A 16829-nucleotide genomic window follows, 5' to 3' on the forward strand; every position below is an offset into this window, starting at 1 on the left:
CCTGCCAAAAGGAACGAGCCCAAATTTGATCTTTCTATCATTTAAAAAAAAAAAAAAAAAAAAAAAAACCCACGCCATAATGTTTCAGATGAAAACACAGCTTGTCAAAGATGTCAAATAAAAGGATAACAAAGAAAGGAAGAGCATCTTTAGACTTGAATTTCCATTTTATAACCTCACCATCTGTCAACCAGTTGTGTTGCAGTGATCTCAGAGAAGCTTTCAAACAGGGACAAGTTTTATCCAGGCATCTATATCAACCAGCTCTCTCAGAACCTGGGTAGTAATTACATTTTGTCTGCGGACCTACCTACAGGAATGACATTTGCCACTGGAAGATGGAATCATGCCAAAGAATAGGTCATTTAAGCAGACTTGGATTTAAGTAACAAATCTAGAGTTAAGTTTTTAGAGATAATGAAGGGTGGGGTTCTCTTTTCTCAAATTTTGATTGGAAATTGGGTAGAGGAAGCTAATCTCTAGAGGCCAGACATCCAAACAACCCTCAACCTCCTCCTGACCTCAGAAACAGTATTACAGTTTTGAACCTAGACTGTGGCCCAGCGTTTCCCTTCCCTCCTTGGCCACCACCACCTTTGAAGTTACAATCTTAGCTCTTGTACTACTGAGGGTACACACTCCTCACCAAGAAGCGCACCAGGTACTGGTTCGGCAGCGGAAGAGCGCGCGCCCGGGCTTGACCACAAGCTCCGCGGCGCCACCAGCTGCCAGCCAGCTCGCCCGGCACCCCACCCCGACCAGCCCGGCACCCGCCTCAGCCTGGATCCGCCGCTGGAGTTACGCAGCCTCAGCCCTGACACTACCTCTTCTTTTTTCCATCCGTATCACCGGGAAACAGGAATTGGTGAAGGGGACAGGAAACCAGTCCCAGTACCAAAGAGCCAGGACTGAAGTGGCAAGACCCAGACGCGCGCGCACGACACACACACATACTCATGCACACACTCGCGCTGGCGCGCCCCACTCCCAAGGTTCAATGCCAAGTGGAGACAGGATGGAAGGAAGGAAGGAGGTGGGGTGGCGAGAAGGCCAGAGTTGCCTGGAGCCTCACGCGGAGAGTGCTAGGGATGCTTCAGGAACTGTTAAAGTGAGAAAGTCCCAGACCTGCTCCACAACCAGCGGGCTAGGCTCTTTTGCCAGCAGCCTAGGTCGCCTTCCTTCCCATGAGGCTCGGGAGGTGGGAGGAGAACCGGAGCCAAGCTCCCCCAGGCTGCCCTCCTCGGCCTGGCTAGGTGCCCAGAACCAGGCCCCCCTTCAGCCCCGGTTTGGAGAGAACTGCCAGGCAACCAGCGGACTTGCCAAAGGGCTCTAGGGGAGCAGAAGGCAGGAAAGCAGCACCGTGCGAGCTCTGGCCGGGTCGCTTGCTCAATCCTTCTGTCGACACACCCCCAGTTACCCAACACACACACAATACACACACAGAGTGCTGAGCGCGGCTTCACCCCTCCCACCACTCCCCAGGTCAATCGATTAAAACACTAGTTGATTTCTTCCAGATTAAAAAAAAAAAAAAAGTGCAACAACAACTCTTCTCAGGAGTCGCCAGAGCAAAGAAAGTCCGTTTGCAGACGTCTTTATACTTTCCAGGAGTTCAGAAATCTGGAGATCCCCAACGAAAACGGGACCCAAGGACCGCAAGGGAACCAAGAGCGCCGAATCCCCTCCCTATTCCCGCACCTCTCACCTCCTTAAGTTCCTTGGCCACGTCCTTCAGATCGCCCAGGACTAATTCCAGATCCTCCACGATGATTTTGATCTGTTCCTTCACCTTGGTTTTGGAGGCTGCGGGCTGTCCCTCGGCTGGAGAGGACGAGGAAGGGGTCCCCTTGGACTTGGCTGACATTCTTTGGGGCAAGCGAGCCAAGTCAGGACAGGCGAGCAAGCGAAGGCTGCTGCGCGCCCCCCTCCCTGGCGCTGCTGCTGCCGCTGTCTCCCTGGTTTCCCAACATCTTGAGCGCTCCCTGGGCAGCTGCGGGTGGCTGCGCTCCGCGCTCTGCCGGGCGGCCGCACTGTGGTGCTGCCATCAACTCCCCAAGACGCGGCGCTCGGCTCTGGGCTGCAGACTGGCGAGTAGCGCGCCTGCGCCTCCTCCCGCCGCCTGCCGCTCTCGCGCGCACACGCGCTTGCTCATCCGTGAGCCCTCGGAGAGGGGCTCCCGGTGGCGGAGCCGAGAGCTGCTGCTGCAGCTTTGGCAGCACGCACCTCCAGGATTTCTCCCCAGGCTACCTTGGCATCAAGAAGTAGGGAGATAAGTCCATCGCCTGCCAACCCCCTTGCCCTGATCCTGAAATGTCCCCCCATCATCTCAGCCTGCTGTAAGTCTTCTGACATCTAGCCAAGATTCCTTCTGCCTCACCAGCTAGCTGAGACCTGGATCCCTACCACGCTTTCTGGTGGGTTTAGAAAGAAACACAAATAAAATCAGGAGGTGGAATTAGGGTTAGTAAAGCGCTCTTAAATGTTTTGCGAGGTCTAGATAATATTCACAAGACCCCAATCATTCCCCCAGTGACGTGTGAGTTAGACCTGTTCCTACTTGGGCAGGAAAAAACACCAAATTAAAAAAAAAAAAAAAAAATGCACTGCCATCGACTTGCTTCCGACTCCTCATAGTGACCCTCATTAGGTTTCTGAGGAAGATTTCCAGTTCTTCCTTCCGTGGAGTGGATGGTGGGTTTGAACCGCTAACTTTCTAATTAGCAGGCAAATGCCTTAGGTACGGTGCCACCAAATAGAAGGGGAGCTTGACAGTGTCCCCTCACTCTGGAAACCATGAAATTCAACCAGTCTTCTTGAAAGAAAATTTTAATCTGCTGATTCCCCAAAGCTAATAGTGACTTTATTAATATAAAGTCCCCACACCAAAAATTCCACAAAAGAGTATGTGAATCATCTTTGTTGTTGTTATGTGCTGTCGAGTCAGCCCCGACCCATAGCGACCCCTCCTTGCTTTTCCAAGGCAGTACAGAAGTAGGATTGCCCAACCTTCCTTCCGAGGAGTGGCTGGTGGGTTTGAACCGCCAGCCTTCTGGTTAGCAGTCAAGTGCTTTAGCCACTATGCTACCAGACCTCCTGTGAATCATCTTAGCTACTTCTTATTTGAGCCAGCTCCTCTTTCTCTCTCTCTCTTCTCTTCTCTCTCTTCTCTCTTCCCTCCTCTCTCCACTTTCCTCTGTCCTCTCTCTTTTCTGTCCTCATTTCTCTCTCTCTCTCTCTCCTTCTCACTCTTTTCATGATTTATAATGGGAAAGGAGCTCTGATGGTACAGTGGTTAGGCTACTAACCAAGAGGTTTGCAATTCCAACTCACCATGCACTCCACTGGACAAAGACGTGGCAGTGATAGTTTCCTAATGATTACAGCCTTGAAACCTTACCGTACAGTGCTACTCTGTACTATAGAGTTACTATGAGTCAGAATTGAAACGTCTCAATAGGTATACCATCAATTCCTGAATTCCTTCAGCAAAGCTTCAACTTCTTCCTTCAATACCATTGGTTCTTGATCATACGCCACCTCCTGAAATGGATGAACAGTGACCAGTTCTTTTTTGTACATGACTCTGTATTCCTTCTATCTTCTTTCGATGCATCCTGTGTCATTCCGTATTTTGCCCACAGAATCTTTCAATATCACAACTCGAGGCTTGAACTTTTTATTCACTTCTTTCAGCTTGAGAAATGCCAAGAGTGTTCTTCCCTTTTGGTTTTCCAACTCCAGGTCTTTGCACATTTCATTATAGTAATTGACTTTGTCTTCTCAAGCTGCACTTTGAAATCTTCTGTTCAGCTCTTTTACCTTGCCATTTCTTCCATTTGCTTTAGCTACTCTCTGTTTAAGGGCCAGTTTCAGAGTCTTTTCTGACATTCATTTTGGTCCTTTTTTCCTTTCCTGTCTTTTTAATGAACTTTTGCTTTCTTCATGGATGATGTTCTTGATGATATCCCTCAGTTCCTCTGGTTTTCAGTCATTGGTGTTAAAGGCATCAAATATCTTCTTTAGAAGGTCTCTAAATTCAGGAGGGTTATAATCAAGGTCATATTTTGGCTCTCATGGACTTGTTTTAATTGTCCTCAGCTTCAGTTTGAACTTCCATATGAGCAGTTGATGGTCTGTTCCACATTCAGCTTCTGGCCTTGTTTTGTCTGAAGATGTTGAGATTCTCCATCGCCTCTTTCCACCGATGTAGTCCATCTGATTTCTGTGTACTCCATCTGGCAAAGTCCGCATGTATAGCTGTTGTTTACATTGTTGAAAAAAAGGTAATTGCAATGAAGATGTCATTGGTCTTGCAAAATTTTATCATGAGATCTTCAGCGTCTCTTCTATCACCAAGGCCATATTTTCCAACCACCAGTAATTCTTCTTTGTTTCCAACATTTGCATTCCAATCACAAGTAATAATCAACACATCTTGTTTGCATATTTGATCAATTTCAGACTGCAGAAATGGGTAAAAATCTTTAATTTCTTTGTCTTTGGCTGTGGTGGTTGGTGCATAAATTTGAATAATAGTAGTATTAACTGCTCCTTCTTGTAGGCATATGGATATTATCATATCACTGACACCGGTGCACTTCAGGATAGACCTTGAAACATTCTTTGTGACAATGAATGCCACACAATTCCTCTTCAATTTATCATTCCCAGCATAGTTGATTATATCATTGTCTGATTCAAAATGGCCAAAACAAGTCTAATTTGGAAGAGAGCTACCTGGCCAACTGACTGGAAGAGATCCATATTTGTGCCCATTACAAAGAAAGTTGATCCCACAGAATGTGGGAATTATTAAAGGATATCATTAACATCACAGGCAAGTAAAATCTTGAAGATAATTCAAAAACAGTTGCAGCAGTATATTCACAGAGAACTTCCAGAAATGCAAGCTGGATTCAGAAAAGGTCGTGGAGTGAGGGATATCATTGCTGATGTCAGATGAACCTTGGCTGAAAGGAAAGAATACCAGAAAGATATTTACTTGTGTTTTACTGACTATTCTAGTTATCTAGTGCCACTCTGACAAGAATATACCTACCTCCAATGGGATGGCCTAAACAAACAGGAGTTTATTCTCTTACAGTTTGGAGGCTTTAAGTCTGAGTTCAAAGTGCCAGGCTCTAGGGGATAGGTGAAAGCCCTTCAACCTTTGGCTTCAGCTCTGCCTCCTGCTCCAAGCCCACTGGAGCTAGAGGCTTTCCTTCACTCAGACAACTACTGGCTGCTGAGACTGACAAGCCCAAGGCTGACAAGTAAAAAGGTATAGTCCCAAGGTTACCAAACCACACAGCAGGCCAGTAATTCAAGTCCATTGAAAGTCCCAACGTTGGCAGAGCATGGCAGGCTGCTGAACAATGATACAGCTACACACAGGGTTCAAGAGTGCCATAAGCTAGATACTGTTCCCCAAGGCTTCTCCTTATATACAGGAAGCAGACCACATCTCTAAGGCAGCTACTCAGCTGCTAACAGTAGATTCCACCATGGAGTTGATTACCAGTCTCCTCATGGGGAATATTACATCCAGCTGCCCAGTCACTCAACCAAGCCAAGCCAAGTTGACACACAAGCCTCACTACCACACTGACTATGCAAAAGCACTCAATTGTGTGGATCATAACAAATTATGAATTGTGCTCATAAGGAACCTATACACAGACCAGGAGGCTGTCATTCAAACAGAACAAGGGGATAATGAATGGTTTAAAATCAGGAAAGGAGTGCATCAGCATTGTATCCTTTATCCATACTTATTCAATCTGTATACTGAGCAAATAATCTGAGAAACTGGAGTATATAAAGAAGGGTGTGGCATCAGAATTGAAGGAAGACTCATTAAAGCTTGTGATATGCAGATGACACAACTTTGCTTGCTGAAAGCGAAGATGATTTTAAGTGCTTACTGATAAAGATTAAAGACACCAGTCTGCAGTAAGGATTATATCTCAACCTTACGAAAATGAAAATCCTCACAACTGGACCAATAAATAGCATCACTATAAATGGAGAAAAGATTGAAGTTGTCAAGGATTTCATGTTACTTGGTTCCCCAATCAACACCAATGGAAGCAGCAGTCAAAAAATTGGATGATGCATTGCACTGGGCAAATTTGCTGCAAAAGACCTCTTTCAAGTGCTAAAGAGCAAGGATGTCTGTTTGAAGACTAACATGCACCTAACCCATGCCATGGTATTTTCAATAGCCTCATACACATGTGAGAGCTGGACAATTAATAAAGAAGACAGAAGAGTTGATGTTTTTGAGTTATGGTGTTGGCAAAGAATACTGAAAGTACCATGAAGTGCCACAAGAACTAACAAATCTGTCCTGAAAGAAGTGCAGCCAGAATGCTCCTTGGAAGCAAGAATGGCCAGACCTTTCCTTACGTCCTTTGGTCATGTTGTCAGAAGGAATCATTCCCTGGAGAACGATATCATGCTGGGTAAATTAGATGGTCAATGAAAAAGGGGAAGATCCTCACCAAGTTGAATTGACACAGTGGCTGCAATGATGGGCTCAGGTAGGGATTGAGAGGCTGGCATAGGACCAGGCATGTTTTGTTCTTTTGTGCATAGGGTCATTATGAGTCAGAGCCAACTCTAGGGCACCTAATAACATCAACAACATGTCAGAATCTACTCATTGTGAACAGGTTTGGGTTTTTTTTTTTTTTTTTTTTTTTGGTGTTTTGAGAGGAGAAGGAAAAATGCTGTCAGGACCTTGCCGTAAGAGAACAGAATAAGAATTTGCTTTCAACTTCACCATCAGTTTTCTGCCTTTCTTTTAAGTATTTTGCTACTAAATAAACATGAAAAAAAAAAAATGTTCTGACTGTTGTACTAAAATGACCTAGACAGGGGACTTAATAGAAGCCTTTGGTTTCTCTCTCAGTAAGTGGTTACCAGTCCCATTAGCTAACGTTTTAATTTTCTTAGTAGCAAATTCATGGGCTATTAACTACTGACCTGGCAGGCTGGCTTTACTTTATTTATTTTTTAGTGCAAAGTCCTGCAGATAATTCTTTTCACAGGTTTCCTATTTCAGTAAAGCAGTACCAGGGCTCTCTCTTTCTTGCTTCACACAACACAGGTAGCTTCAACATGCTTCTGTGAATGAGGAAAACTTTGACAGCTCTCCTCTTCCCGATATTGCTTGATTCCAATTCTTCAAGTCCCTAATAACAAGTCGCTTCATTCTGAACAATTCATGTTGAAGAAAATCTTTTGAATTATATTTGGAATATGGAAGAAAGAAAGAGAACAGAAGAAAAATGGAAATGTAGACATGGGTTCAAAAGAATAACAGCATTGGAATATCAGAGGGAAAAGTAGAAAAGAGATGCTGCTGGACAGATTTTATGGACTTTAAATAAGGAAAAATAAAAGAACTGGTGAACAGAGAGCAAGCAGGAGAGAGGAAGAGAAAAATATAATTAAAATTGATAAGTAATATACTTGATATTTTTGAGTTAGAGAGAATACTTTTCTTTCTTTCTTTCTTTCTTTTTAAACTCTCCATATCTCCACAGATTCATCAAAGATTCAGTGGTTAAAAATAAAAAAGGAATTAAATCAGGTTTATAAACTCCACAACTGAACATTTCTTATCTTTAGTGATACTCATTTTATACCTGAAAGAGGAAAAAAAAAAAAAAAACAAGAATAAATGATATGAAATGGTAGTCATTATTGTTAGAAAAAGCAAATAGTAAAGTCCCTTAAACTCTGTATAGCGGTTTTTAGGAAGGAATACTGGGAAAGAGTAAAGAGAAGTGGTTTTCCTCCCCAATGACAGAATAATCCTCCTACAATAAAAGATTATTCCCATGTTACTCTGAATCTCCTTTACTAAAGAATAATTTAAAATAATCTATTTTCCTTTGATATCTGTAGTTGCTACTAAACCAAACTATTCTGGCTCAAAATTCAATCACAACTATTACTCTGAAATATACCACCCACAACTGTGTAACAATTTACTGTAAAATAATGGCTATCATCCATCTATATTTATATATAATATGGAGTTAACTGAAAGAGGAAAAGCAAAAGTTGGCTTCCAGGATCAAACTGAGGAAGTTGATAGGACCCCAGCAGATGTTCAAAGATTATATTCATTAAGGATTGCCTGAAGCAAGTATACTATCCGTATTCCTAAGGAGGAAAATAGAAAACAAGAGAGTTAAAAATGTTGACAGAAACTGGCAGAATTCAAAGACATTTGAATATAAATTATGCCTATTTACTCCCTAGTATTTTTTTTAAATCATTTTCATGGAAAAAATATTCATTCCTCAGGCTCATCATGGATTCTCTCATAGATTCTGTACATATGATGTTTGGGAGCCAAACTACGGTGACATCTAATAAAATTTTTGATAAACTGTAAATTAGGTTATGTATTAATGCTAGCTGCAAATGGGTATACACTCAAATTGCATTACTTATAAACTTGAACACAATAACATCTAACTTGAGGAGAATGCTACTCATTTATAAAAGTGATCTTATACACAATATTTTATTCTCATTCCGTTTTTATTTAGTATAATCTGAGTTTTGCAGCAGGAAGGATTGGATGATTATAGGAGATCATCTAGTGGTTATTTCTTCATTTGAAAGCCATAACTGAATGCTTTCTCATTTGTGCATATGGTGTGTATGTTTAATCCATTGCAATTGACTCCTAATCATTACCCAACATGAGAAAAACCTGTGACAGTGGCATAATTTTTAATTCACAAATAGTACAACAATGTTCCCCCCCAAATTTGTACCATATTGATGGCAATGGCATTGCCGTAATAGCCCTTGGTACAGATAACATGACTTTTAATAAATTTTTCTTTTTCTTTTTTTCAGTTCACATGACTTTATTTTTGTGCTCAACATGAAATAAAGTCAGTAGAGATATTGGAAAACATGGAGGGGAAAAAAAAAAAAAAACTTATTTTGGCCAAAATAGTTTTAAATGGAGGATGGAGATGGGAAGTGGTTGAAAAGGACATAGAAGTCTAGAAGAGTGGAAATATTTGTTAGTGAAATGCAGACAAGAAGGGAGTGTTACATAGGTCGTATTTAAAACCACTAGACAGTGGTTTTCAAATCTGGCATGCATCAAGATGTATTAAAACACAAACATAATCAGGGCTCCACCCAAAGGATATTATTTTTAACAAGTGTCTAGGTGATACTAAGGTGACTAGTCAGGGCCACAATTTGAAAATCACTAATTCTAGAGATTAAAAGGAAAACTTTAGACTGTATCCCAAATTACTTTAGAATATATTTCCATAAAGTGATGTGGAAATTCATCACTAAGTATTTTTCTAACTAGCAAGGAAAGATAATTGAGTGTAGTCATAGCCTAGAATCATAAAATCTAGAGCTGGAATTAACCTTAAAGATTATCTAATTAAATATCTTTATGTTGTATTAAAAAAAAAAAAAAAAAAACCTAAGGCCTAAGGCCTAGGAAGGTTAAATGACATATCTAGCAAATCACAGCAAATGGTAAAACAGAACTCCACAATGACTCACAGATTTTGATCAATTATCTTCCTTAAAGTAGATAATGTCTCTTCTTTATTCATATATACAGGGACTGCTTTCTGTGTGATGACTAAAGCTCTTACTATGGTCATGTATTGATACTGACACATAGACACACATGATTGGGACTACCACTTGTCTATCAGTTTGTCATACTCTGGAGGCATGTGTGTTGTTGTGAAGCTGAGGATCATCCAGACTAAGATTGACTGGGAAGAAGGAAGGATCCATTCACTTCTTAAAAAAATTGTCCACTGAAAACATTATGAATAGCAGTGAAACATTTTCTAATATAGTGCCAGAAGATGAACCCTTCAGAATACAACTTGAAAGAGCTGCCTCCTCAAAGTAAAATTGACCTTAATAACATGGATAAAGTAAAGCTTTTAGGACCTTAATTTGTTTCACCAAATGGATGCAGTGCTGAAAGCACTCACCCATTTTGACAAGAAATTTGGAAGACTATAATCTGCCCAACAAACTGGGAGAGATCTGTATTTATGAACATTAGAAACAAAGATGATCCATCAAAATGAGGAAATTGTTGAACAATATCATTACTATCACCTGAAAATAAACTTCCACTGAAGATAATTCAAAAATGGTTGCAGCAGTGTATTGACAGGGACCAGACAGAAATTTAAGCCAGATTCAGAAGAGGGAGGGTATGGAAGGAGGGATATCACTGTTGATGCCAGATGGTTCTTGGCTGAGAGATGTTTACCTGTGTTTTATTGCCTATGCAGAGCCATTTGGCTGTGTGTATCATAACAAATTATGGATAAATTTGTAAAGAATGGGAATTCCAGAACACTTATTTGTGCTAATGAGGAACCTGAACATAGACTCAGACACAGTCATTTGAACAGAACAAGGGAATACTGAGTAGTTTAAAATCAGGAAAGATGTATGTTAGTTTTGTGTTCTTTCACCATAGTATTCAAGTTGTATGCTGAGCAAATAATATGAGAAGCCAGATTATATGAAGAAGAGTGCAACATCAGAATGGGAGGAAGACTCATTAACAACCTGTGATATGCAGATGACACAATCTTGCTTGCTAAAAGTGAAGATGACTTAAAGCACTTAGTGACGAAGATCAAAGACTACAGCCGTCAGTATGGATTATACCTCAACATAATAAAATAAAAATCCTTACAACTGGAGTAATAAGCAACATAATGATAAATGGAGACATGGTGGAAGTTGTCAGGGATTTCATTTTACATAGATCCACAATCAACACCCATGAAAGCAGCAGTTAAGAAATCAGAAAATACATTGCACTGAGTGAATCTGTTGTAGAAGATGTCTTTAAAGTGTTAAAAGAGCAAGGAAGTCACTTTAAAGACTCAGGTGTGCCTGACCCAAACTGTGGTATTTTCAATAGCCTTATATGCATGTGAAAGTTGAACAATGAATTGATTGATGCCTTTGAATTGTGGTGTTGGCAAAATACTGAAAATATTTTGGGTTATCAAAAGAATGAACAAATTCATTGGAATTACAGCTAGAATGCTCCATAAAAAAAAAAAAAAAGCTACCCACTGCCGTACAGTCAATACCAACTGATAGTGACCCCCGTTAGGTTTCCAAGGCTATAAATCTTTACAGAAGCAGATTTCCTCATCTTCCTCCTGTGCAGCAGCTGGTGGGTTTAAATCACCAACTTCTGATTAGCAGTCAAATGCTTATTCTTAGAAGTGAAAATGGCCAAACTTCATCTCACATACTTTCTCATGTTGTCAGAAGAAGCCACTCCCTGGCAAAAGGTGTCATGCTCGGTAAAGTAGATGGTCAGTGAAAAAGGGGAAGACCTTCAACAAGATGGATTGACACAATGGCTGTGACAGTCAGCTCAAGCATAGCAAAGACTGTGAGGATGACACAGGACTAGTCAGTGTTTTGTTCTGTTGTACATAATTCTGCTGCAGTATGAGTTGGAGCTGCCATGACTGAACCTAAAAACAACAACAACATATGATCTGGAAGTTTAAATAAAAATTACTCATTGTAGAACCTGAGTCCTTAGAACTTTGTCTAGCACCTCATAGCTGCTCAATAAATGTATAACAACAAAATGAATGGAAGATGTAGTGCTGTTTACTTCTGTACCTTTTGAAATTAATTCAAAAATGTTTTTTAAAAAATGTTTATTATCAACACGAATCTATGCTATTGAGTATAAGTGTCACTAGGTTTAAGAAGACAGTCCCAGCAGGAGAAATTAGACAATTTTACATATATAAAATGGGGTCACCTCAGAGGATCTCTTCCTGCCCTCCTTTCTAAATGTAATCAGTTAAATTTCTTTGACCTACAAGGCATGTGAGTCAGTAGGCATTTTTCTATGTGACAGAAAGTCAACTTTTGCTCAACTCTATCTGCAAAGGAGATTGCCTCCTAGCTAAACCATTGAATGCCCAGGATAAGAGTAATCATCTGTTGAGATAACAACCAAGAATTCTAGGTCCATTGGGATGACAGCTACCTCTCATTTATCAACTATCTCATTATCCAACATTTTGCATTTACGAACAGCCCAGGAAACAAACCTGGAGGCAAAGCAATCACAGGAAAGGAAGGGGCACTACAAGGGACACAGGACCCAGAGGCACAGGTTGGGGAAGGGATAATAATTCCAGGGCCAAAAGAAGTGCTAGATTTAGGGGTGAGAGAAGCAGAAGAGCACTGTGAACATGGGAGTGTTGGAAGCCATGGCATGATGTCAGGTTATGGCCTCCAAGATCCTCTTCTATCATCTATGCCTAGGCATCATCATCAAAGCCTTGTTGGCAGGGAGGCCGCAGAGGCAGCAGCTAAGGGATTAGTTAATTTTCACATAACTCCAATTTTTCCATGGCCTTGTCTTTGTAACCTAACTGTCCTCACTTAATGATAAGGTTAATTTCCAAAGACCTGGTCATTGTAGGACAATTGGCATTATGCAAAAATGGAGGGTGACCACATCAGATTACAAAATGGAGGATGACTACATCACTATATAACTGCCAAATTACATCACTACATGACTGCCAAACCACTGAGAATAATAGCTGAGCTAAGTTAATACATAACCGTAACCATCACATCCAGCATTACTCTCACCTCACATCTTTGCATACATTACAGCCAAACATACATCATTAATAAGCAAAGTAGTTGGATAGTAGATTTTTTACTATGGTTATATATGCAATGTGTTGGATACGTAAATAGTTGATAAGTGAGGAATAGAGTCTTCAGGAAGCAATACGTTTTTCAGAGTCATACAAAGACACCATATGAATCAGTGGTAAAACAGCTTGTTTTGGTAAATGTTGGTGAGGAAGTATAATGATTGATCTAACTTGGATCTAATTGCCTACCCTATAGCCTATTTTCCCCAAAAGAGAGAAGATGAACCCTGGGTAAATAAAAACAGTAGATAGCCAATATAGAGTTTTTAGATTGGGTTGTATACATTATTTTTATCTCACACTTACAGTTTGATATTTTTCATTGTTTTTGGTCATGAACCTAGCTTCACTCAAATCTTAGATATGCCAAGAACCACCAAATTACTCATTCATTCCCACTTCAATATCAAACAACTACTCCCTGACACCATTTTGAGGAATCTTTACTCATCTTGAAATCCTGGGGACTGTGATATTGTTGTTTAAAAAAAAAAAAAAAAACAACCCTCACTGTCCTCAAGTCGGATCCAATTCATAGCAATCCCCTCTTGGGTTTCTAAGGTGGTACCACTACAGAAGTAGATTACCCAATCTTCCTTCTGAGGAGTGGCTGGTGGGTTTTGGGTTTGACCGGTCAGCCTTCTGGTTAGCAGTCAAATGCAGTAAGCACTACGCCACCAGACCACCAAATCAGTTCTGACTCATAGTGATCCCATGTACAAAAGAATGAAACATTACTTAGTCCTGCAGCATACTTAAAATTCTTGCCATGTTTGATCCCATTGTTATAGCCACTGTGTCAGTCCATGTCATTGAGGTTTTTCCTCTTTTGTGCTGACTCCCTACTTTACCAAATATTATGGCCTTTTCCAGGGGTTTCTTCCTCTAATAACATGTGGAAATTACATGAGATGAAGTCTTGCTGTACTCACATCTAAGGAACATTCTGGCTGTACTTCTTCTAAGACAGATATGTTCATTCTTCTAGGAGCCATTTAATATTTGTCACCAATACTATAATTAAAATGCATCAATTCTTTATCAGTCTTCATTATTCATTGTCCAGCTTTTGCATGCATATGAGGTGATTGTAGTATGTCTTGGATCAGGAACACCTTAGTCCTAAAGGTCACATCTTTGCTTTTTAATACTCTAAAGAGCTCTTTTGCATCAAATTTGCCCAATGTCTTATATCATTTGATTTCTTGACTGCTGCTGCCATTCACTTTAATTCTGGTTCCAAGTAAAACTAAATTCTTAACATCAATAATTTCTGTTTATCGTGATGTTGCTTATTGGTTAAGTTGCAAGGATTTTTGTCCTCTTTTATGTTCAGATATGATTCATACTAAAGGCTGTAGTATTTGATATCCATCAGAAAGTACTTTAAGCCCTCTTCTTTTCAGAAGCAAGGTTAGGTCATCTGTATAAAACAGGTTGGTAATGAGTCTTCCTCCAATTCTGATGTTATATAGTCCATTTTACATTATATCAGGTATATTCCTGTTCTGTTTGAACTATACTAGGTATTCCCTTGTTGTGTTTGAGTGACTGACTGCCTCTTGGTCTATGTAAAGGTTTTGTATGAGCACAATGAAGTGCTCTGATATTCCCATTCTTCACAATGTGAATTATGTGAATTCCCATTCTTCATAATTTGTTATGCTCCACACAGTCAAATGTTTTTTGCATAGTCCATAAATTATAGTTAAACATCTTTCTTGGATTCTCTGCTTTTAGCTAAGATCCATCTGACACCAGCAATGATGTCATTCCACATTCTTTTCTAAATCTAGTTTGAATTTCTGACAATCTTCTGTTGATGTACTGCTGCAACTGTTTTTTTAATTATCTTCAGCAAAGTTTTACTTGCATATGATATTAATTCTCTCTCTCTCTTTCTGTCTCTCTCTCTCTGCCATCAAGTTGGATCCAACTCATAGCGACCCTTCCTTGGATTTCCAAGGCAGTATCACTATACAAGTAGATTGCCCAATCTTCCTTCTGAGGAGTGGCTGGTGGGTTTGAACTACCAGTCTTCTGGTTAGCAGTCAAATGCCTTAGGCACCATGCCACCAGAGCTCCCTATATAAATAATATTGCTTAATAATTCCCACATTCTGTTGGATCATCTTTCTTTGGAATGTACACAAATATGGAACTCTTCCAGTTGGTTGGCCAGATAGCTGTCTCCCAAATTTCTAGGCGCAGATGAGTAAGCACTTCCAGCATTTCATCCATAGGTTAGAACATCTCAAATAGTATTCCACCAATTACAGGAGCCTGTTTTTTTTTTTTTTTTTTCAAAACCTTCAGTGTAGCTTGGACCTCTTCCTTCAATATAATCAGGTCTTGATCATATATGCTACATCCTAAAATAGTGAGTGGAACACTGACCAATTCTTTTTGGTACAGTGATACTATATCCCTTCCACCTTCTTTTGATGCTTCTTGCACCATTCAATCTTTTGCCCACAGTCGCAATCTTTTGCATCTCAAGGCTTGAACTTTTTCTTCCATTCTTTCAGGTTGAGAAATATTGAGTGTGTTCTTTCCTTTTGGCTTTCTATCTCTAGGCCTTTGCGTATTTCATTGCAATACTTTGTCTTCTCAAGCTGTCTTTTGAAATCTTCTCTTCAGTTTTTTTTACTTCATCCTGCCTTCCATTCACTTTAGCTACTCTATGCTTAAGAGCAGGTTTCAATCTTTTCTGACATCTGCTTTTTTTTCCTGTCTTTTTAATGAATTTTTTGCTTCCTTCATGTATGATGTACTTGATGCCATCCTACAACTTTGTTCAGTCATTAGTGTCCAGTCAGTCAAATCTATTCTTGAGATAGTCTCTAAATTCAGGTAGGATATAATCAAGGTTGTATTTTGGCTCTCATATACTGATTTATTTATTTATTTTTCTCAGCTTCTACTTAAACTTGTATGTGAGTAGTTGATGGGCCCTTCCAGTCAGCCTCTGGCCTTGTTCTGATTGGTATTATGAGGCTTCTTCATCATCCCAGATGTAGTCAATTTGATTCCTGTGTATTCCTTCTGGTGAAGTCCACCTGTATAGTCACCATTTATGTTGTAGAGAAAGGTACTATAATGAGTAATCCATTGGTCTTGCAAAATTCTATCATACAATCTCCAGAGTCACTTCAATCATGAAAGCCATATTTTCCAACACCTTATCTTACTTCTTCATTTACAATTTTCTAATTTAAATCACAGTGATTATCACTGCATTTGATTGCATGTTTGATCTATTTTGAACTTCATAAGTTGGCAAAACACTTAAATTTCTCCATCCTTGGCATTAGTGGTTAGTACACAAATTTGAACATTATTCATGTTAAAACTTCTTCCACATAATTCCTGACAATACATTCCCCCTCCTCATGCTACCTCTCAGCTTCAAATGCTGATGGATCATGTGATGAGAGAAGTTGGGCTTGCAATTTTTTAAGACTCTTCTGCCCATGGCCTAGGAAATGTTTCTAAAGCTTGGCTAACTGACACTCTGCACAACTTAACATTCCCTGTCTCTGGAAGGTGATTAAACTATAGCAAACAAAACCTTGATCATTGAATATAACCCAATATATTCTGGTTGTACCAAGGCTATCAAAAGTCCTACATAAGAATTAATGGCCTAGATAATTTTAGTAGATACCTCAAGAGCCCTCTGTCCTTATTAAATATAAGTGTCTTTTTCTCCTGAAGGAAGTAGGTCAGGAAAGGCCAGGAAGACTTATTGGTTTAAAAAAAAAAAAAAATAGAAGAGAATAGAGAATTTGGAAGAAGCTGTACTCCCTCCTCTGCTTAATAAATACCCTAGCCTTCAGGAATTTAAAGGCTAATTCTGCCAGGTATAAAGCAACCAGTGATGTTATCTACTTTGTGTAGACAGAGTATGAAGTTTTAATTCCTTTCCCAGGAACTGGAATGAAGTGACCACTCTGCAGAAAGTCTAGAAAATACTCATAGGCATTCTGTGTAATGTCACAGTAAAAGGCATCAAACATACTGCCAATATAAATTGTTGAACCTTAATACAAGAATCAGGGCCTGTAAAGATGATAC

The 16829-nt window shown here is 39.9% G+C and overlaps 1 protein-coding gene across 1 annotated transcript in view; it reads right to left on the reverse strand.

The window, feature by feature from the left end:
- PRR16 (proline rich 16) overlaps positions 1-1864 on the reverse strand; it is a 359884-nt gene extending 358020 nt beyond the window's left edge. Inside the window, exon 1 of the mRNA XM_007949159.1 lies at positions 1706-1864. Within this exon, the coding sequence (XP_007947350.1) occupies positions 1706-1864 (159 nt within the window). The remainder of the gene's footprint in view (positions 1-1705) is intronic.
- Positions 1865-16829: the final 14965 nt, after the last annotated feature.

This window comes from Orycteropus afer, unplaced genomic scaffold, assembly GCF_000298275.1.
Source record: "Orycteropus afer afer isolate SDZICR_OR568_19922 unplaced genomic scaffold, OryAfe1.0 scaffold00240, whole genome shotgun sequence".
NCBI classification, from domain to species: Eukaryota; Metazoa; Chordata; class Mammalia; order Tubulidentata; family Orycteropodidae; genus Orycteropus; species Orycteropus afer.